General features: G+C 38.9%; 1 protein-coding gene across 1 annotated transcript; it reads left to right on the top strand.

The window, feature by feature from the left end:
* The first annotated feature begins 397 nt into the window (after positions 1 to 397).
* Positions 398 to 18,399, top strand: PPIL4 (peptidylprolyl isomerase like 4). The gene is made up of 13 exons (XM_079298878.1): positions 398 to 505; positions 1,000 to 1,067; positions 1,153 to 1,217; positions 3,010 to 3,127; positions 4,992 to 5,134; positions 5,364 to 5,460; positions 6,852 to 6,968; positions 7,900 to 8,024; positions 10,297 to 10,363; positions 11,173 to 11,284; positions 12,715 to 12,811; positions 13,450 to 13,588; positions 18,124 to 18,399. Exons 1-13 carry the CDS (start codon positions 436 to 438, stop codon positions 18,343 to 18,345), a joined length of 1,440 nt encoding a protein of 479 aa, XP_079155004.1. The 5' UTR covers positions 398 to 435; the 3' UTR covers positions 18,346 to 18,399.
* Positions 18,400 to 21,424: the final 3,025 nt, after the last annotated feature.

Here is a 21,424-nt window from a genome sequence, read left to right as displayed (position 1 = left end):
ATGAGCACAAGGGAATTAATTCTCTCCGTGGTAGACCCTTGGGCACAACAGTTCAGAATGACTCAGCAGGTTACAAGAGCATGGATTGGGCAAAGGACTGCCCGGGAAGGCGGTGGATTCACCATTCCTGGAGGTGTTTAAAGAACGACGGGGCGTGCCAGTTAGCTCTAGGCTTGGACTCCATCCCAGAGGGAGGTCTTTTCCAACCTAACTGTTCCCTCTGAAAGTATACAAGGATCTTACATATCAAAGAACACCCTGCCTTAATTTTGACACATTCCACATTTCCCACCACCCGCGCCCTCCGGGCCGCGTGGACACCCCGTCCCGTCCCGGCGGGGTCCTCCGCGCCGGCAGGGGGCGCGCCAGCCGCGGGGTCCTCCGCGCCGGCAGGGGGCGCGCCAGCCGCGGGGGCGGGCTGTGGCGCGCGCGGCCATGGCGGTGCTGCTGGAGACCACGGTGGGCGACCTGGTCATCGACCTGTACACGGAGGAGCGGCCCCGCGGTACGAGCCGAGCCCGCCCGCACCCGCCTTGCCCGGGCCCCGCCCGCACCGGGCTCGCCGCTCACCGCCCCGGCGCGGCTCTCCCCTCTGCGGGCAGCGGGCAGCCTCGGGAGGGACGGAGGCCGGGGATGCAATGATGCGCTCAGCGCTTGTGGCCACAGATGTAACATCTGCTAAATCGAAGGGCTGCCGTGAGCTTCTTTCTCAAGCGTTTGGAAAGAAACGAGGGGCGGAGGGGAGGGAGGGGGGATGCGTGTTTCTGTATAACTAGCCGTGTTTAGAGTTCTTTGAACCACTAGAGACGATTTGTAGGAAGGGACGAAATGTTACGTGTCCTTTAAGCATTTCTCTCAGTTTTTATAGGATGTACCCCGGTAAGTCTCGACACAGTCTGCTCCAAAACCACTTTTCTGCACGTTGAACTAGATCTCTGATTTATCTGTTCTTATTGTATCTGGCGTTTCCTTTGTAAATGTTGGTATGATTTCTTGCAGCTTGTCTGAATTTCCTGAAGCTCTGCAAAGTCAAGTACTACAACTATTGTCTTATTTATAATGTACAGGTGAGTATTCTCAGTTCCTTGCTTTTTGGTTGGTTTAAAATCACAAACGTGAGAGCAATATCTTATGTATTCTCCTTTTTGACAGAGGGATTTCATTATACAAACTGGAGACCCCATGGGAACTGGACGTGGAGGGGAATCCATATTTTGGTAAGTGTTTATGTATAAAAATGATACATACATACATATATAGATACAGATATAGATATATATGTATATATGTATATACATATATACATATATATATACACACACATATATTTCTCAATGGATAATTTGTGTAAGGGAATAGGAGTTCCAGTTAGATTGTCTTCAGCTTTCTTGGGGCAAGTTACTGGTGAGAAATAAAAATGTTGATGCGTAAGCTTCTTTGGTTTTCGTACTTAGATAGCTTTTTAATTTCTATGCCTCCTTTGGCCATTCACTGTTTTTTTCCTGGACATTATTCTGTCTCTGACCTTAGAAGGGAAGTTACAGGTAGCAACTCTGTTTAAAAACTGGCAAATAACTGTATATTTGGTAAGAAAAATATCATAACTAAAATGCTCTGTAGAAGACAGAATCAATTGGCATTTTGAATACATTTATTATTATAACAAAATATACTAAATTGAGCATGAGTGGAGCATGGAGGCTGTACTTGGTTTCCTCTGTGTATTGGAAAGTGATCTCCTTACTTCAGTTTTTTTTAGTCATGTTGACTGTTTATAAGGAAATTGCATTTCTTATTTGTTTAAGGAGTTTTCAGTGGACACGGAGACAAGAGTTGAAGAAATCATTCACACAGCTAGGATGAAGTTAAAGTGCATGTATATGATTCATTTGAAATAGTTATTAAAAGTAGAATTAAAATTACAGAGCAGACTAATTACCAGGGAGATGCTGGGGAATACAATATACAACTATAAAAGAGTTCAGCTGGACCAGAGGCAGTGTTGCTATGCTAGTGTTGGCTTTTCTAAGTCAGTCTGTCAGAGCCTCTTAAATACAGAACCTGGAACTCATGGATCCATGAATCACCACTCTGGTGGTCCTGGAACCAGTGTAACTGTGCTAAGCAGATACAAATCTAGGTAGGTAAACTTGCCAGATTGGAGCTGTCTCTGCACACAAGTAAATTAAGTTTGTTTTGGTATGTTGCAAGTCTTCTGAAACTCACAGTGTGATGAGAGAGTGTCAGATCCTGTCTGGCAGTAGCATAGAGGTCAGTTTTCTTTTGTAACTGTTTGCTACTGCTGCAGTCCATGAAACTGAAGTTTCTGTTCTTGCAGGCAAAGTTTAATTTGAATCCTCTTTTCACAGAGGCTAATACATGCTTAGAAAATGAGTTTAAACACAACACTCTTCTTAAATTTGGGCAAATATGATTATTGATCATGCCTCTGTCAGTTTATGGAGTGAGACAAAATAAATAGTATCAGGATTAGACATAAAAAATTAAAAAGAATGCAATATCCTGTATCCTATATATCCCAAATTACTGTATGTAGTCCTGTCTGTATGATGAACTGATTTTGCACATAGATATATTGGTTTTCTATTTCTCTTGGGAGATAATTTTTTGATGTAAATGGCTGCATTTTTACAGTGTGGAAAAACTTATTTTTGCAGAACCTACTTAAAATGTGAAGCTCCTTCACACCTCATAAAAATGTTATGTACTGTGTTTAAAAATATATAAGCATACCCTTCCCACCCCAAAAAGCCTCTGTGAAATATCCAGAGAAAAATTTGTTGTTCCTTGTAATATAAACTGTGAAAATGTGCAGATCCATAAATACCTTCATGGGGGCAATGTAAAATTTAGGTTTATTTGAAGGCCTAATGTAAATGTGAAATGTAAAAAGTTTTTGAGATGTCATTTATGATTTACAGTGTTTGCTTAGCTCACTTGTAAAAATTCCTTTTTCTTATAACATACCTGTTACATATGTTTTTTTAGTCAACTGTATGGTGATCAAGCCAGGTTTTTTGAGGCAGAAAAGGTGCCGAGGATCAAGCACAAGAAGAAGGGAACTGTGTCAATGGTGAACAATGGCAGTGATCAGCATGGATCACAGGTCAGCATATGGGGTTGGTACACGGCTAAATAACTAAAATGGAATTTCACGAGTGTGCAGAAGCTGCAGAGCAATGACACTGTCGTGTCAATAGCACCTAAAACAGTCAAAAGGCATATTAAAAAAACCACCATAGCTACACATTTTGCATAGCATTCCAGGTGTCAATGGGTATTTGGTTGCAGATAGAAGAATTAAAATGCTCAGATTCAATTCCTATCCTAGATTAATTTTATTTGCTGGTACTCAGTCCTGTTTTTTTTTTCCTTTATTTATTTCTGTATGTTAATACTTTGATGTGATTTTGCTAATGTATAAAATGGTCAGGAAAAAAATTTGTAGTTAAATGGAAGTAAAATTAAGGAAAGTGAGTTTTGAAATAGTGTTGGCATTTCTGGTTATGACTTTGTGTTAGTTTGGAAACTGAAATCATATCACAGTTTCTCCTGTATGGTTACTTGAAAGTGTGCATTAATAATGTAAGTTTACAGTTTTACCCCAGTGCTGGTATGAAACAGTTTTTGAAAGTGATCTTGTTCCCTTTGCTGTTTTGTTTGTTTGCTGTTCATGTGCACCAAGTTTTTGCTGTAGGTAATTCTTTTTACTTACTTTGTAAGGTTTTTTTATATTTAAAGCTCACAGAACACTATTAATTTTAAATTATTATTATTTTAGGTGCATTGTAATTTCTATGAATAAAAATGCCTCACTTGTAAAATCCTTTTTTGTTTTTAAAAAGAGGGATTTTTGATAATCAAAGAACAGTTTAAAAAAAATGTAGGGTTTTATTCAAGTTGCTACTTGTAATATATAGAGGTAATTATGCTGTTTCCCTGCATTGTATATAAAAAATTTCATGATTGGAGGTTTAGGACAAAGAGATGACATATATATACATACATATGTATATATATGTATTTATAAGATGCAGCCTGCTAGTGTATATGCATGCACATGGAAATGAATGCTGTTCCCAGGAATATTATTGCAGCTTCTTTGGGAAAGAAAAATTTCAGAAAGGAACTACAAAGTGAAGTGTAGCTTAGTGTAACCTATTCCATGTACTAATCAGTCTTAACAGTGTTGTAGATAGAATGAGGAGTGGGATGTTACCAGTCAGCCTGTAAAGTGTGGGTGCAATGGTTGTGTCCTGTTATTTGTGCATATCTGCTTCGTCCTTCCTGCATTACAAAGTACCCTCTTAAATTTCTAAATTCTCATCTGGTATCAATTTTCATAGTTTCAGTTTTGCCTTAAGGGGAAAGATCTGATTTGTGATAAGATACTTTGCAGTGCCAGTTCGAGATGATCTAAATCAGTGTGTGTTACTTCTTAATGTAACTGCATCCTGTTTTTCAGGAGGCAAGGGCTTGTGGGAAGAAGGGAAAAAGTCTGGATAGAATTAGGTAAAGATATTACTATGGGAGTTTTTTGCCAAATTTCTGGAAAAGTACCTACCAAATGCTGCTTGGTGAACGGGTGATTTGACCTCAGCTCACAAGGGATAGCCTTGCTCTTTCTGTCCTTTTCCTTTCATTAGCTGTGATGCCAGTCACAACCTTTACTGGTCCTGCTTACCAAACCTCCCCCACAGAGAGCTCTTTGCTCCTGCTCTGCCCATCTGGTTTTGTGCCCCATTACCAATTCAAACCAATTCACAGAAGGATCCAGTGAGCTGCACCCACAGACTCCTGCAGAGAGTCTGTACATTGGCTCACCATATTCTCAGACCAATCTTCTACAAAAGATGAGAAGAGGGTTTTTGTTCCGCCACTGAATTCAGAGAGAGTGTTAAGGTAAAAAAAAGAAAACACAACCTGGATTTTTCTATTTACTGTTCCTTGTTTTGTATCTTCTTTTTTAGTTCCTCATTACCACAGGGGAAAACCTGGATTACCTTGATGGTGTACATACAGTATTTGGAGAAGTGACAGAAGGCATGGATGTATTGAAGACAATTAATGAAACCTTTGTAGATAAGGATTTTATCCCATATCAAGATATCAGGTGTGACTACTTTTAACCCTGCTTTTTGAGGAATGCATTGTAATTGAATGAATTTGCATCTTTTGGGGAACTAGAAACTAGCATCAGTGCTTTTGTATTTACAAGCACACAGGATATTTGGCTGTTGGGGATACAGCTGAGAATTGGTGGGGCTGGTTTGCTGTTAGTTGGGTAAACCAAGTTTTACTTGCATGTAACCAATGCTGATCTTGATTTTGTTTTCTCTAAGGATAAACCACACAGTAATTTTAGATGATCCCTTTGATGATCCACCTGGCCTGTGTGTTCCTGATCGTTCACCAGAGCCTACAAAGGAGCAGCTCGACGTGAGTGTTCGCGACAGGGAAATTTGGAAGACATAATCAAATAAGTTTATCTAAATTAGTGTCCAATCAGTCTTTAAGATTTTTGTCTCTCAAATCTATGTCCTAAAAGAACTACACATTTTTTCATGCAGGAGGTGTACTGCTGTGCCAATTTGTTTTCTGATATGTCAAATGCTTGTTAGTTTATTTGGAGCTACTGCTGTGTTTAGTCAAATACAGCTGCTTAACCTTTCAAGAGAAGGATAAAAGCGTATCTTGGGTGCCCTCCCGTGTGGCTCTAATAGGGTTATGTTGGAAAGCTGTTTTTTTGGTTTCTATTTACAGTGTAGATAAGCAGAATATTCAGAATATTCAACGTTGGTATTACCAGTTTTCTGTATACTCAGAACACAAAATATGACTAACATTTATTCATATTAAAATGGTTACTGCTGTTTTTCTTTTAAATGTGAATAGGCTGTGTTTCAGTGGAAGTAATCTTCGTCATTCTTAGAGTTGTATGTGCAGGTACACATACTACTGTGAGCTATTTGTTCAAACAGAAGGAACTTTCTAAAAAATAATTGCATTTATTAATAATTTACTCACAGTATGCAGTTACAGTTACATACAGTTGTATGTGAGATTATTTCCTTGTGTGGAAACAGTTGTTTCAAGTAATGAATTTATTAACTAGAGAGAATTTTGTTTATTTTTAAGTTTAATAGATACAATTACAAGATTGAAATTAGGGTTTCATGATATGTGCACTGTGGTTAATCTCTGATGTACCTCCAGATATGTTACGAGTAAAGTATTTTGTAGCTCACTGCCAGGAGCATAGAGATATGAAGACTCATACTGAGGTTTTTCCCCTCATAGCCTGTCTGAGGATACCCCTTTAAGCATAGAAGTGCCTATAAGAAAGACAGCATTCTAGAGATGCTGATGAGGAGAAAAATTTAATCTTCAAGTCCTGCCTAGGTAGAGATGTATGAAAACAAAATTATTATTGTGCTATGTTCTATTTAATGTCTTGCTAGACAGCAGATATTTGCAGTGTTCCTTACCTGGATTAGAAATGAGTTGACACTTGTGGTGAGATGTTGAGTATTAGGTGGGTATATGTAAAAGAATTTAGAATACCTCACTGAATATGGTTCAGACTAGTTTAAAAAGTTCAGAAATAGTTCACAGTGCTTGAAATCTGAAGATAACATCTTCTCTTTATTTTTTTCCCTCATCTAAGTGGGAAGAACAGAATGGAAGACTAGTTCTGCAGACATACAATGCTTAAGCATTTTTCATGTCTTGAGGGGTGAAGGGAGAGGTCATCCAAGTAATAGTTGGAAAGTGAGAAAGAATTTTTGGCCATGGCTTGGTAATAAATAGCATTTTCCTTCATTTTTCAGAGTGGCAGAATAGGAGCAGATGAAGAAATTGATGACATGAAAGGACGGTCTGCAGATGAAATAGAAGAAGTCCAGGCAGAAAAAGAAGCAAAAACTCGTGCCATTCTTCTGGAAATGGTGAACATCTTTCTGTATTTACCTTTTAGATCTTATACCAGTGTGTGTGCATGTCAGGTGGATGTGTACTATTTGTCTTGAAGTTGCCTATCTGATGATGATGTCATGTTTCAGAACCTGATATTAAATACCTGTTGTACAATGAAAGGATTGAGCATGAGCACTTATGTTGTTGTGGTTTTCTGATAAAACTGGGGATACTTCATTGCCATAGTGTGCCAGTGGAGGCTTTCTAAAAACTTTGTAGAAATGCATCCAGTTAAATAATGTAACATACACAGTATACTGCTGGAATACCTGCAGTCTTGGAAAAGGTTTAGCCTGTGTGGGAGAGAGCTGAGCTAATTTGTGACAAACTACTGCCAGTGCATACAGTGGTAAACTCCATAGTAATAAAAATTGTGAACAGGCTTTGAAGTTTTTTGGGTTTGGTTTTGTTTGTTTGCTTGTTTGTTTGTTTGTTGTTTTTTAAGAAAGAAAGGAAAATTTAAAAAAGGATACACATCATTGAAGGATGAATGAATCTATCTCACTCCCTTACAACTACCAAATTCAAATTTATGGTGAATAGTTTGCAGCAGAGACTGATTACAAGACCAAGCATGATCTGGCCACAATGTTGCAGAGGATATATAGGGATAAAAAGGGTGCACTTCCACCTTTTAGAACTGTCTGTTATGCTAAGAATAGAAAAAGCAAAGTAGAACATATTTGTGAACTTCCATGAAGCCCAGTGGTGGAATTGCAAATAAATAATAAATTTTACGTGCTATAGAAAACACTCTTTTTGTGACACTGAGGGGCAAAAATATTTTATTAAGTTTTGATTTTGATAGGAATGTGAGATCATGCAAAAGGTGTTCATAGTGTGCTGTGCTGCCTGTAGAGAGCTTTAGTCAGAAGTAATGAATGTCTTCTTTCTGTATCCCAGGTGGGAGACTTACCAGATGCAGACATCAAGCCACCAGAAAATGTGCTATTTGTTTGTAAACTGAATCCTGTGACCACAGGTGAAGACCTGGAGATAATATTTTCACGATTTGGTCCCATTAAAAGGTAATTATGATAAAAGAGAAAACCTTCTTTGTTGAAACTGAGATTGATTCCTCCCAGTTTGTTTAGGTTTGGCTGTAAAGGAATAGTGTGGTGTTTGTGTCAGGAGCTTTGTGCTCTGTTTGGAGAAAGACCACAGCAATGGGGATACAAAGGCAGATCTAGCTGGATGAGTATCTTGTCCCCAGGAGTGGTTTTAAGGAAAGCATAAGGAAGTGTAGGAATCAAGAAAGTATATGACACTCCTCCCTGCCCCCATCCTCTCACTTCTTTCAGCAGTTTTTATGTCAGATGCTCAGTGAGCTGGATAGAGTCTCTGGATTTTTCTTTCCTGTGGGACCATGTGTGGTTTGGGATAAAGCACCTAATGTCTGTGGCATCTGGTACACTCCTTGTAAGGTGTTCCTCATTCCTGCTGCCCTTCTCAGTTTTGACCTTGGCTTCTAGTAGTTTCATCTGATTCCTCCCAGTATTGCTATCAAAAGACAGGATGGGCAATGAAATCTGTTTTCATACACTCCTCTATTCTACATCCCAAAGTTTTTATTTTCCTTGCTAAGAGCACTAACCCACATATTCATGCTTCTTCATAGTAGAGACTTAATTACCTTGTTTCATTTTTCTTGTCCTTCTCCTGTTCATTTGTTTTCATCTCGAGAGAATCAGAATTGCACACAGTTTTGAAGAAACTACAGATTTGTAGTGGAACAGTGTTGTTCTCTATTACTCTCAACCCCTTTTCTAGTGAATGCTGAAATTGTTTTCATTTAGGTGTTTCTGGGGTTTTTTTGCAGTATACAGTTAAGGTTCAACCCATGCTTATCTTGTTGCATTTATCTATGTTAAGAAGGTAATTTGCTGTCTTACTGGTCTTGTAGGGACATTCTGTGATTTCTTCAGTTTTTATTTTTGCTACCTTTACCAGCTTAGTATCATCAGCACAGTTCAGTGCCATCAGCAGACTTTTAATCAGTTTACTCTTACCTGGTATTTTGCATGTTTATCGATGCAAAGATGTTTGTTATGCCTTTACTGTACTTTCCCCAAAAGCCTTAGGTAAAGGAGTTTATTAGAATTTACAGAGGGATTTCAAAAGACTTCCTGGAATGGATCATCATCACCACACATGAGCATATTGACTCTGTTAGAGCACTTCAGTTTGTTCAGGTGGTCCAGAGTAGGCCCTGTGTGTTCAGATGGATGCTAACTCTCTCCTGCTTGAAGTGTCTTGCGGGTTGTGCAGTACTGGCGCACAGGCCTGCACACTCCCAGATCCTAAGCTACACTGTCTCTGCATATGAGTGAAATTGGCATTGTGTGCCACTCTGCCAACTCCAGTATGGTTTCTCTGTGCCCTAAGGAGTTCTGATTTTTTGTTCCTCTGTGACAGTTGTCACTCTTCTGCAGTCCTTCCACTTTCAGATAGGTTCTCTGAATAATCCATGAAGGAGGGTTCTTGCACAAAACTTTTCTGCCTTCTGCTGCAAAGAATTCCTTTAGCTTATCTGAATAGCCATATGGGCTACTTTTTTTCTTATTCCCCCAGCTGTTGTTTTTTTTTTTTTTTCTTTCAGCCTTGATCATCTTTTTGATTGTGGATCCTGATTTGCCGCTTCTTCTCTTTGCATGGGGGAGGTCTCACATTATTCTCACCTTAATGTCACATATCTTGCCCTTGTTGCCTGTGTGCCCTCCTTCAGGATCCTGTAGTCAGAATTCTTATGTCCAGTACAAGAGTTGTGTAATACTGATACAATACTATATTCTTCCTAGTTTGCACTACTTACACAATACTTTTGGGCTTCTTATTTTTGCCCAGTGACCTGCTTGATAAAAAGATGGGCTGCTGAATAGATGCCTGCTAAGAAGAGAAAGTTTATCACAGGATGTTTGTGTAAAATTTGGTTAAAATGAGAGAAAACAGAATGTGAAATTTCTTGTCTTGCATTGGTGAAATGCAAAAAATTAAAAACAAACGGTAATGTTGGAAAATATATTTTGTTTCACTGATTAGAAATTCATCGCTAGTTTTGTGCTTCATGGTAACCACATGTTAGTTTTGTGTAATTGCTCAAAACAATGTCTCATGCATTTTTTATTGCAGTAGGGGATCTCAGAAGCAAGTGTTTAATACCTTCAGGTGATTCAGTTTTGTGAGTTGGGGTTTTTGGGTTATTTTTTGAACTCTTACACTCCCTTTTTAGCAATGTTTTCCTACTCTGCATTTTTTTTGCTCCAATAATGTTGACATTTTAATTTTGTATCATTTTTTCAGTTGTGAAGTGATCCGGGACTGGAAGACTGGTGAATCTCTTTGTTATGCTTTCATTGAGTTTGAAAAGGTATGGATTTTAGGTATAAACTGTATGTAGATCCTGCTTGTAAGAGCCCCTTTTTGGTATACTTCCATTTAGGAAAAACACTGATATCTCTAAGTGTGGACTAGCTAATATTTTCTTATACTGAGAGAAGCTATAACATAGTTATAGAAGCTGTAGATCCTAAATGAGGCAAGCATTTAAGTCTTCCTGTTTGATCAGCCAGTACAAAAAGGTACTTAGGCTGTCTTGAAACCAGTGGGAGGGATCAGGCCCCTTTTTTCACCAGAGCACATTAAGACTTTGAACAGTTAGAGAATGGAAGGTGTCTGGAATCCATGTGTACAGTAGTTTTTTCTTCTGGGCTTGTAAATGATGCTTGCTGTATCAACACATTGCTCTTGCTGTGAGATTAATGGCAATAGTTCTCTTGGTGTTATGTAGCTTTGTATGTGCTGGTATCCCTCATCTGTGAGGAAAACACTGGAAAGTGTTCTCACTTTTCATAAGCCTACTTATGTAGTCAAAATGGAACTTCTATCAGTTGTTCTATTTTCCTTTTTTTTTTTCTGAATGTATTGCATGTGCCAAACTTGTAGCTGGCTGGCAAATTTTTAAAATAGTGAAATGAACTGAAGGATTGGGAATTGAAATGCTGATATTCAGACAAAACATAACTATTTATTTCGAAATTGTACAGTTCAAGAGCTATGGTGCTTTAGGCAATTTCAGAAAGAAATGTATGCTACTAAGCAGTTGAATTTGTATTTGAGCTCTTCAGTGAATATTCCTATGAAATAATTGTTACTTGTGATTTTCCTGGTTAATGTCAGGAGGAAGACTGTGAGAAAGCCTACTTCAAAATGGACAATGTGCTGATAGATGACAGACGGATACATGTGGATTTCAGCCAGTCTGTTGCAAAGATTAAATGGAAGGGAAAAGGTATTTGCAATTCTTTGATCCTCATAACTTAATAAGCCACAACTTCTAAACTTAGCATTATATTAAGAGTTATGAGTTTAAATCATTCCATCTTCAGGCATATAAATGTTCCTGGTACTGCAATAAATAGAACAACACACTTACTAGCTCTTCACTTGTTTCATAAGAAAAAGTGGAAGGGTTTCCTACTCATACATTGTACTACCACTGATTATCTTTTTAGCCAATGTATTTTTTCACTAAAATATTTTTTTTATCTCAAACTTGGGGCATGATTTTTTTTGATTAGCAAAGTAATATGGCAATACATTGTTATTTTCTAGTTTCTTTATTCATTGTATAATAGTCACGTGTACACAAGAAAAAGTCAGTATACGGGCCAGGGATTTCTGCTCTTCACCTCCTATAGGTCAAACATAGTGCATGGCAGCTTGTATGCTACAGAAACTCAATTTTGGGTGTTTGAGGATGTTTTGGGACGAAAAGGCTGGTGGGAGAGCTGGATGCAGTGGATAGTTGATTACTGGTGGCATGAGGAGAACAGTGGACTTGGAGAGGTGTCTGTGCATTGCATTGGTGACATTCTTGTGCGTCTTCTTCTAAAAATGCAGTCAGCCCTCTGTTGCTGGCATACAGTTTCTTCAGGTAGAGTTGTGGCCATGAACACTGATACTGGATACTGGAGATACTGGAACTTGTCCTGTGCAGAGCTGACTCTGTATTCTGTCTAGACCAGGTGTTACGGTGCATCCTGTATTGAATGCATGGGTGGGAAACTTTATCTGAGGTCTAAATTGTCCAAAGTATTGGAAAGCTAGCTATAGTGTCTTGTGTTTATATGGTACTTAAAAGTGACCTTCCATCCTCGGCAGTGGTTTCTGGCCCAGCCAGTGGGTGCTGCAGTTCTAAGTGTGGCCGTGAGAGGGCAGCACGTTGCCGTAGTTTGTTGATCTGTGTACTGGTACATCAGAGAGAATGGAAACTGAAATATATCACGTCCCTCTTTAAATCTAGATGTGAACTGTTTTGTTTTTTTTTTTTTTTTTTAGTTTTCTGTTTGAGTTCTTGAGCTGCAGCTGCCTTAGAAGTTTCCCTCAGACCAGAGCAAAAAGATGAGAACAGTCTATAGGCTTTCATGAATCCTGCTTTGTGATCCTCTTCACGTGTTGTCTCTGCTGAACATGAATGAGGGGAAAGCTGGATGTTGTTTAATGGAATCTGCAAGAAAGAGAAGGACAGAACATTACAACTTGTTCTGCTCTCTTCTGCTCTGTTATGCAGATGTCAGTGTTGTTTCTGGAACTGTATCCTGCTGTGGAGCTGTCTATGGTTATAAAGAGCCCCTGAATCATTATGAGAACTTAATGATAGTTGTGGGTCTTGGCTGTGTTTGTGGGAGGAGTTAAATGAATATATTTTTCTGTGAACAGGTGGGCGATATACCAAGGAAGATTTCAAGGACTATGAGAAGGAACGTGACAAACCTTCAAAATTTGCTCTGAAAGAAAAAGTAAAACCAAAGCAAGAGTATCCTTTTCTGGTCAAAGGTACTTTTTGAATTAAGTAGAGTTTATGAAAACAGCCTGGAAAAAACTTCTTATTTTTAAAGCCTGCCAGATGGATGTTTCCCTGCTACCTCATATAACCATTTGGTGTTTGAGATGGAATTTAATATTTTGTGGTTTTCACTTTGATTCATTCAGTCAAACCAAAATATGCTGTTTCGCTTCCATGTTGTTTGCAGGTAAATAATGATCCAAGTCCACGGCCCTGGAATGACATATGGCATATCAGAGTTTTAAAGTTGTTTCAGAGGGGTCCTTCTATATCTGAGATGAGACCATACTAGTAATTAAATCATTCTCTAAAGTTACACTTTGCTTGTGGTAAGCATGAGAGAAAGCACCATAGCTTGTTCAGATATCCACAGGTAGAAGAGAAAGGAGAATGCAGCCTGGCTGTACTGTTTGACAGGACAGACTTCAGTCATTGTAGCACAGCTGATTTTTGTTTTTCAATGTATATAACTGTGTTCTGACTGAAATATGTGTTAAGTCTTAGTAAACTCTTGTCGGACAAACAGGGATTGGTTTGCTTCCCGGTCTGTTGTGTTCTGCTCCTTACTGATATTGGGAAACAGATCTGTCCTTAACCAGCACAATCAGTGCCAAGTATGACCTTGTGCTGGATGAGGATGTAGAAGAGTCTCACACAAGTCAGTCACACTTGGCTAAAAAACAGAAGAAGAAAAAGCACCACCACTCTGAAGATGAAGATGATGACAAGAGGACCAAAAAATCTAAGGTACTTGACAGTTCATGCATTAACTTAATACCTGTTCATTGTTTTCTTCATTAAAGAAGCCAGTAAGAAAGTCTGATTTTGAATAAGGACATGGCATGCAAAGTCCTGTGTAAAATACAGCAGTTGTAAACCTACATAAACCTGTTTATGCTAATATTTGATTATTAAAGGGGGTTTCCAAATCCTCATGGCCTTTTGAAGCTTGGCATGTCTAGATGGTTTTTTCCCAAAACATGCCAAAGAGGCAATGTAGCCTCTTGTAAAGTGGGGTATATTCAGCACATAGTCCTAGTCATAAAGTAGTAGTTAATCATATTACATGACTGTAGACTATGTCTCATTTTCTTGACAGACCATCATATGTTGGGTTTTTTCTATATGGAGTTGGGAATAGGATCTTTACATTATCTTTTTATATTTGTCCTTCACTGTTTTGGAAGTGTTTGTGTAAAATCTGTGTGTGGATTTGTTTTCATCTAGAATGTGCAAGCATATGATGCTGTGATGCTGGGGCTGCTGAGGACAGCACCAGGAGACAATAATTCTGTCATTCATTAGTTCCACTGCAGCCTGTCAGGACAGCATTCCCACATTTCTGTCAACTTGGGATACTCAAGATATGGTAAATTCTGAAGTGAGAAAGTGGAGGGTTAACCACCACTGAAGTGAGCATCAGGAAGAGTTGAGCTAAGCTGAAAGAGAAGAAAACCAAACCCCAGTATTTTACAGTGCAAGTTTTATGAGTGAGAACAAAGCAGTCTTCTAGCAACTTTGCAGAAAGTGAAAAGGTTTCAGACACAGCAAATAAGGCTGTTGTCCCGTTCCTGAGTTTCGAGTACTGTACTGCTGAAAGTTCTGTGTACACAAAGCATACATGATTCTGTTTTTATACATCACTTGTTGCTGTGATGCTTGGAAATAATTGTTCTCATGAACATGAGCAATTAAAATCTTTCAGTGCCAGCAGTGAGCCCTATTGATCATTCATGGCCACAGTCCTTTTGTCTCTGTACTAATTCACTCAGGGTCCTTCGAGTTGAAGGGAGGGGCTTGTTCAGGTAAGTAGAGTCTTGACTGCAGCATGTGCATACAAGAGGTGTGGACTGTTGTTGGTTTAGACTTTGTCCTATTTGGATGATTATTGCTTTAGCCTTCTTGAAACAGGTGTTTTTGATGGTAATCTTTGTTCCTGATGGCTCAGGAATTACACCCATGGAACTGGCTGGTCATGCATTATCAGCAGAGAACATTTTAAAGTCATTCAGAAGTCTTCACCCCTGCAGGTGGCCACAACAAGTGCTGGCAGCAATAGATTGTTAACATCTGTTCTAATCATGAAGGGACTGTGAGACTTCATAGCACAAACACATGGATGAGGACAGAGGGATTCCTGGTGCTGTTTTCAGGTTCTGGAATAGAAAATATTCTGATGCATGTCTGTATGATTTCCTCTGTGTTTAAGTGTATCTTTTTGTGATTTAGTCACCAGCTCCTGATGTGGTTTGTTCTCATAGTCTGCTGCTGCTGTGTTCTAGTATCTTCTTTCCCACAGCTTTCTTCTCTCTTAGTCACTTCTACCCACTTTCCTGTATGTAGTTTAGCTTTCTTATGCCTGAAATCACAGATGGAGACTTACTTCTATTCTCTGATGGCAAGCATAGTTCCCTCTTGGAGCTGTGAAAATTAATTTCTGGGAAGTGTTTTTCTCTCTGGATTTGAATATTCCTATTAGTGTCTACTGTACAGTATGCACATAATGAGCAGTATGTACCTAGTCTTACACAGACTCAGTATTTTGGGCACGACCTCTCTAGTGAAATCTGCAGGCAGCTTAGCTGACAAATCCTGTTTAGCATATACATATTTTTAATTTTGTTTCATTTTTTACTATTCATACTTTAGGCATAAGTGAAACTAAGGGGAAGCAGGCATGTTCCTGAAGTGGAATATATTCACTGGGAATATTGAGTCCAACACAACCATAACAGCATGGATACTTTTCAGTGAATGGTAGCATTTTTAGTATAGAAAAACAAAGCATTCTTCCTTAACCCTATATTGTGAATCACTGAATGTGTTTGAGATAAGAACTTTAAAATAAAACAGCAGCAGGCCTTCCATAACTCATCAGCCAAAGACCACAGTAGCCATGCTTCATACAGAAACTCCCGCTGTGAATCCATAGTGTGGCAGAGATTTTAATTAAGAGAGATATGGGGCTTATAATAGGAAGTTCTGAAACTGCAGTTTGTGCTATCAACTCTAGATATGACTTGAAGGGGTTTTATTTTCTCAATAGTTTCCATGATGTTGAGTTGTTTTTCTGTTCTCTTGCTGGTGTTACTTTTTTTCTTTAGTATATTTTGACTCATCCTTTTCTTAGTCTGACACCCGTTTCCTGAATCTTTGGCCTCTGTGTTGATGTTTCAAGAACATATTTTTGAGTCTTGTGTTGTTTGACTCCATTCCAGTAGGTAGAAGAGGTAGGGTGCTGTGGCTTGCTTTTAGTAAGTAACAGGATGTGGGTCTGAGGCAGGAGGGTGGACTGCCATGTGAGTTTGTGAATAGGATTTGGTAGAGTTTTTTTTTGAGTGCAGAACAAGCTTCCTCCTGAGATGTGTATTATGACTTTGTTCACCTTCCAGTTTTCTCTGTGAAGTAGTACAGCCTGTCCAATAGATTTTGCTGAGACGTAGGGACTTCCTGATTTCCTATTTCTGTAGTGCATGCTTTTGGCAGAGGTACCTAGTTTTGATTTCCTACTTTTACTGCTTGTTGGATACTGTTCCATTTATTATAATCTCCCCCCAGAAAAGGCCTTCTCCATTTGTTTGCTCCTTTTAACCTTTAACTATGTGTTACATACATAACTAATGTATGTAAGAGGTGGCATATGCATTCTGCTTCAGTGACCATGATATTTCTAGCTGTTTCACCTGTGACTGCTGTTTACCAAGTTGCTGCTTTTGGCAAAATCAGCCATGAACTTCCAGAGAAGCATCTTTCCCTCTTTCCGTATTTCCTTCCTAATGTGTGTTCCAGCACAGTGCTGGATTAAGAACGGTAGTGATCATCACTTACTCATTGTCTGATGAGAGCCTGTGATCCTGGATTGAGAAATACAAATTTCAGCTGTAAGAAGGAGACTGTTTCTAAGTAATAATATTTTTCTTCTAATAATATTTTTCTTCTTCTAAAACAATGTGGTTTTGACTTTTGGGTGTAAAAATTTGGCTTCAAAATGCCATTATTTTTAGTAATTTAGTGTGTTTTAAAAATTGACCTTTTTCTATGCCAAAGACTTTAAAATGAAGAATCTTATTTAAGGGGAAATGTAATTTATGCTGGTAAGAATTAAATATGCAATTCATTCTATTAATTCAAATTACCCATTTTTTAATTTACATTGTGATTATATTAGCTACTGTGGGGACTTTGTTGTGTCACTTTCAGACTTGGAAACGCCACTGAGTCTTTTTGGTGGATCCAGTTTTTAAAATCTGTACTGAAACAGAGTTTGACAGTGAAAGTGTGGAATAGGCATTTGGCCACCAGTAAGGTTACTGTACCCAGCTGTAGCAGAATGTTTTTGTTATAGATCAAATCTGTGATTATTCGTGTGTCTGTTTATCCAGGGGGTTTGTGTTGCTTGTTGTAACCCTAGTAATTTTAGCATTATCAATGTCATTCTGAAGGTGGTGTTTGCTCTGGGAACCACCTTAGTTGCTGGCTTTCTGCATAAAATCTCTGTTTAAAGTAGAGTTTTTTCATCATTCTTTTAAATAAATGAAGTTTGCTTGTTTGTACAAGGAGTATAGTTTTTAACCACACAGTTGTGAAGGCTGCTGTCATGGTACATCCTTAGAAAAATATCTGAAATGAGGGAAGAAATACTGTGTGATTTAATGCAGATATTTTTCTTAACTTTTTTTTCTTAATATTGATTTGTGCTTAACAGAGTTGTTATTAAAGGCCCATAAAATTGTATCTCTTTATTAGCATATATAGTGATATTAAACTGTCAGGTTGTTCATTTTGCTGAAGCCTAGAATTTAGGCCTTTAAGAATTATTACAGACAGGTCTTAAGATATGTATCTGCATAGCACTGGAATGCCTGTGGGGCATTGAACCAAAACTTATGGAAATATTTGCATTGCTTAGGTCAAAAAAATCTGAAATCCAAATCTGGCTTACAGACTCGTTTGATGCTTGTGAAGAGTTTGATCATATCCATCTGAATGGAGTCTCTGATAGAAACAATTTTTGCTAGAATACCTTAGGCACTACAGCCTAAGCCATGCTTTTATCCATAAACACTGACAGAAGCTTACTTGTAAACTTCCCTTCTTCAGAAGGTTTCAGTGGGGTATTTTTGCGTTACCTTTTTCAAATCATCATGGATATGAATCTCTTTAAGGTAGTACCAGCTGTCGCTAAGGAACCAACCATGCTCAACTTCTCTCTAGTTCTCTTTGTGCCTCTGTGTGTTTTCTGTACTTGTTTGTAACTGCATTTGTGTCCAATTCTTTGACAGGATTCTGACCGGAGGCACGAGGAGCGCTGCAGGGAGAGGACCAAGAGCGAGAAGAAAGACAGGCATCGGAGCCGCAGCCGTTCTCAGGAGAGAGATCCCACTTACAGCAGGCAGAGAGACAAATACAGGGAAGACAGCCGAGTAAGAGACTGGGACAAAAAAGCAGACAGAAGCAGAAGCCCTAAGAAATCAAAGGACAAAGAGAGGTCCAAGTACAGATGAAAGACAAGGAAAAGACAGAGGGGAACTAAAATAATAAATTTAACTTTTTTCTTTTGTGATAGTGTTTTTTCTGTAATACTTGCTGTAGTGTCTGGCTGAAGTATGCAGTAAGATTTTATAGTTTGATGTCCCTCACTGGAACATGATCTGCTGGTTCTAAAATTCAAGATGAATTGCTGCAAATTGCTCTGGCCTGGAGTGCCAGTAGCTCTGCCTGGATAGAGTATTTCAGTGGACTGTGAAGAAAGAGTTCTTATTAAGATGATTCTATAGGAAGTCTGGTATTTAAGGAACATAATCAGCTGAAACTATCCCATGTCAGAATTTTCTATTCTGACTAAGCAGGCCAGGTGAGATAGCTATAATCTCCAGACCTAAACTGAGTAGGGATACTGAGGATATTTAATACAGGAATGTGCTTTCCAGTAGCATCTGCCCTGTCTTTGTCAAAAACAAAGCTTGAGTCCAGTGTCTTTGGTGCTTGTGGTAGCTAGAAAACAGAACAAAAATCCCCCACATTCCTGTAATGTTGAAAATAATACTGAAAACGTTGTAGCAGAAGCATTGGCTTCTTCCCTTTGACATAGCTGAGGCCTGTTGGAAGGGGAACACCTCATGCTTTAGGCTTTTTGTTGTTAGTTGAAGGCTTAGAAACCAGCTTCTCAGTTTTCTATTGGATTTCTATACTTGCAACAGCTTAAAAATGAGATGTAGACTCTAAATTGTTTTATTCTGTGGATTTGAGTAAGTGTGAGACCTATTTTGCTGTCATATGTTGTAGTTTCTTTAGTTCTCTTTAGATCTCCTGAGTTTGATTCCAAGACTTGGAGTGGACTTGACCAAACACAGGAAGGGTACTTGGCTAAGAAGCTGCTTTTTGATGAATCTCTGACTTTTGTGTCCTTCAAAGCATAGAACTAGAAATCCAGGGCTTCCATCACTTGTCTCCTGGGAAAACATTTCTAACCACTCAAGACCCTACAGGGGCTAGTTCTGTCCTTGCAGAGTTTGAGCAAGAGCCCACTCTCCCAGAGGAGAGGGAAGCAGGAAGCCTGTTCATGGAAGTCTCTTGGGGAATCTGGGCTCAGGACTACTCACTACTTTTCTCAAGAAAATTTCTGCCTTCAGTCTGGGTATAAGAAGATTCCAAGGAACTCTTACTAGGTGAGGTTATGGTGCCTTTGGAATAGTGCTGTGGAGGCAGTAAATTGTCTCGAGCTCTTCCTGCTCTCAGCCTGCTCTGTTAAAGAAACAAGATTTGTGCTGTCATACTGTTCTCAGTCCTGCTGTCCTTTTCCACACAACATTTTTAACTTGCAGAAAGCACTGACCAGATTTAACAAGTATGTGGATATAGTAAAGCAATTGCATTGTTGCTTTCTTTAGGAAATGGCAGTCATAGAAACAAACAAAAGCTTCCAGCTGGGAAGAGTGCTGGATTCTTGCTGAACATCAGAGGTTCTCTTATTGGAGAGCTGTGACTTAACCATCACAAAGAGTTTCAGCAGCCATTCCTAGCCTTCAGCTAGCCCTCAATCACTTGGGGGACATACAAAAGTTACTTATGTTTAGAAACATCCTATTTCAGGTGAATGTACTCTCTTTTCTGTAGCAGAAATGGCTCTTCTTTGCAACAGATAAATGCTTAAGAACTGAAAGTTTAAATGAGTAATATGCAGAAGTAAATAGTCCATTTTCATTGTTGGCCAGAGTCTTCAGAGTAAAGGGTTAAAAAATCAGTACATCTGAAAGGTTTCAAGTTTCTGATTTTCATTATGCCTTGGTGCTGTTAAGGATGCACAAATTCTTCAGATTAGCAAAATTATCTACTTACATTTTTGAGAGGAAGCTTTCAAATGTGGATGTTCCAAAATAAGGTGATAATAAGTGATTAAATGACAGTATAAAAGCTTCCAATTTAGATGCAAGTACTTAATTTTAGGGCTACATTTCTAGCTGAAACTGGAGGGATCACAGTTCACTTGGCATTGGCACAGAGACAGCTGAGCACTCCGGGTTAGATGGGATTTACTCCTCCAGTCATCTGAAATTATGGTTTTGTACATGTGGTTCTTCTGGAAATGGCCCAAACAAGCCGTATGGCCAGATGCAACCACAAACATTTCCTGCTGTTCATGTCCAGCCAGAGGTGTTTTATTATCTGGCAATTGAGGAGTTGACTTGTTTTAATGGCGTGAGAAGTCACACGTCCCTGTCGCTTCTTTTTCGTCAATGCTATCTCCAACCTCAGTTTCAATATTGACCTCTGGTGCTTGTGGTAGTTAAAAACAGAACAAAAAACCCCACCTTCCTTTAAATGTTGAAAATAGCATTGAAAATGTAGCAGAAGCACCAGCTTCTCTACTTTGACTTGATCGTCACGTCAAGATGCCTGTTGGAAGGGGAATGCCTCATGCTTTAGGCTCTTTGTTCATTAACTGAAGGCTTAGAAGCCAGTTTCTCAGGGTTTTCTGTTGGATTCCTTTACTTTCAACAGCTTAAAAATGAGATGTAGACTATAAATTGTTTTATTCTGTGAATTTGAGTAAGTTTGAGACATATTTTCCTGTCATATGTTGTAGTTTCTTTAGTTCTCTGTAGATCTCTTGAGCTTGATTCCAAGACTTTGAGTGGACTTGACCAAAACCATTTTATGAATAAGATGTGGTCATAGAGCACTAAAGGCAAGTGGGAGAAGGGTAGGTTGCAATAGAGATCTCTCTCTAATCCCACAGACATCACACAAATCAGTGGAAGTAGCATAAATGTTGTATCCAGGCGGTTGGCATTGCAGGATGGGAGTTACCCAAACCCAGTCATGGTAACCCTGTACTCTCAGCAGATAAAGCTCTACCTGCTTCCTTCCACTTGTCAAAAAAAACACCCAACCCTAACAACCACACAAACAAACCAAACCAAATTCTTCCCCACCCCCATAATCTGTTAGTTATTTGGACAAGCATTTTAAAATTTTCAAGAAGTTTAGAACAAATTCTGATTCTGTTGCTGCTGTTACCTTTGTCCATCTCATCCTCCTATATCCTGGTTTTTTTCATGTAAAACTTGTATGTTGTTGGCA

Source organism: Erithacus rubecula (assembly GCF_903797595.1).
Source record: "Erithacus rubecula genome assembly, chromosome: 2".
In the NCBI taxonomy this organism is placed as follows: Eukaryota; Metazoa; Chordata; class Aves; order Passeriformes; family Muscicapidae; genus Erithacus; species Erithacus rubecula.
The sequence above is the reverse complement of the archived record's forward strand: the minus strand, read 5'-3'. Positions and strand labels throughout refer to the sequence as shown.

Bases quoted from the DNA above. Each gene is read 5' to 3' on its own strand.
- PPIL4 (XM_079298878.1), top strand. From the start codon at position 436: ATGGCGGTGCTGCTGGAGACCACGGTGGGCGACCTGGTCATCGACCTG. The intron at 1,068-1,152 runs GTGAGTATTCTC...CCTTTTTGACAG, and splicing joins GTCTTATTTATAATGTACAG to AGGGATTTCATTATACAAAC. The intron at 8,025-10,296 runs GTAATTATGATA...TCATTTTTTCAG, and splicing joins CGATTTGGTCCCATTAAAAG to TTGTGAAGTGATCCGGGACT.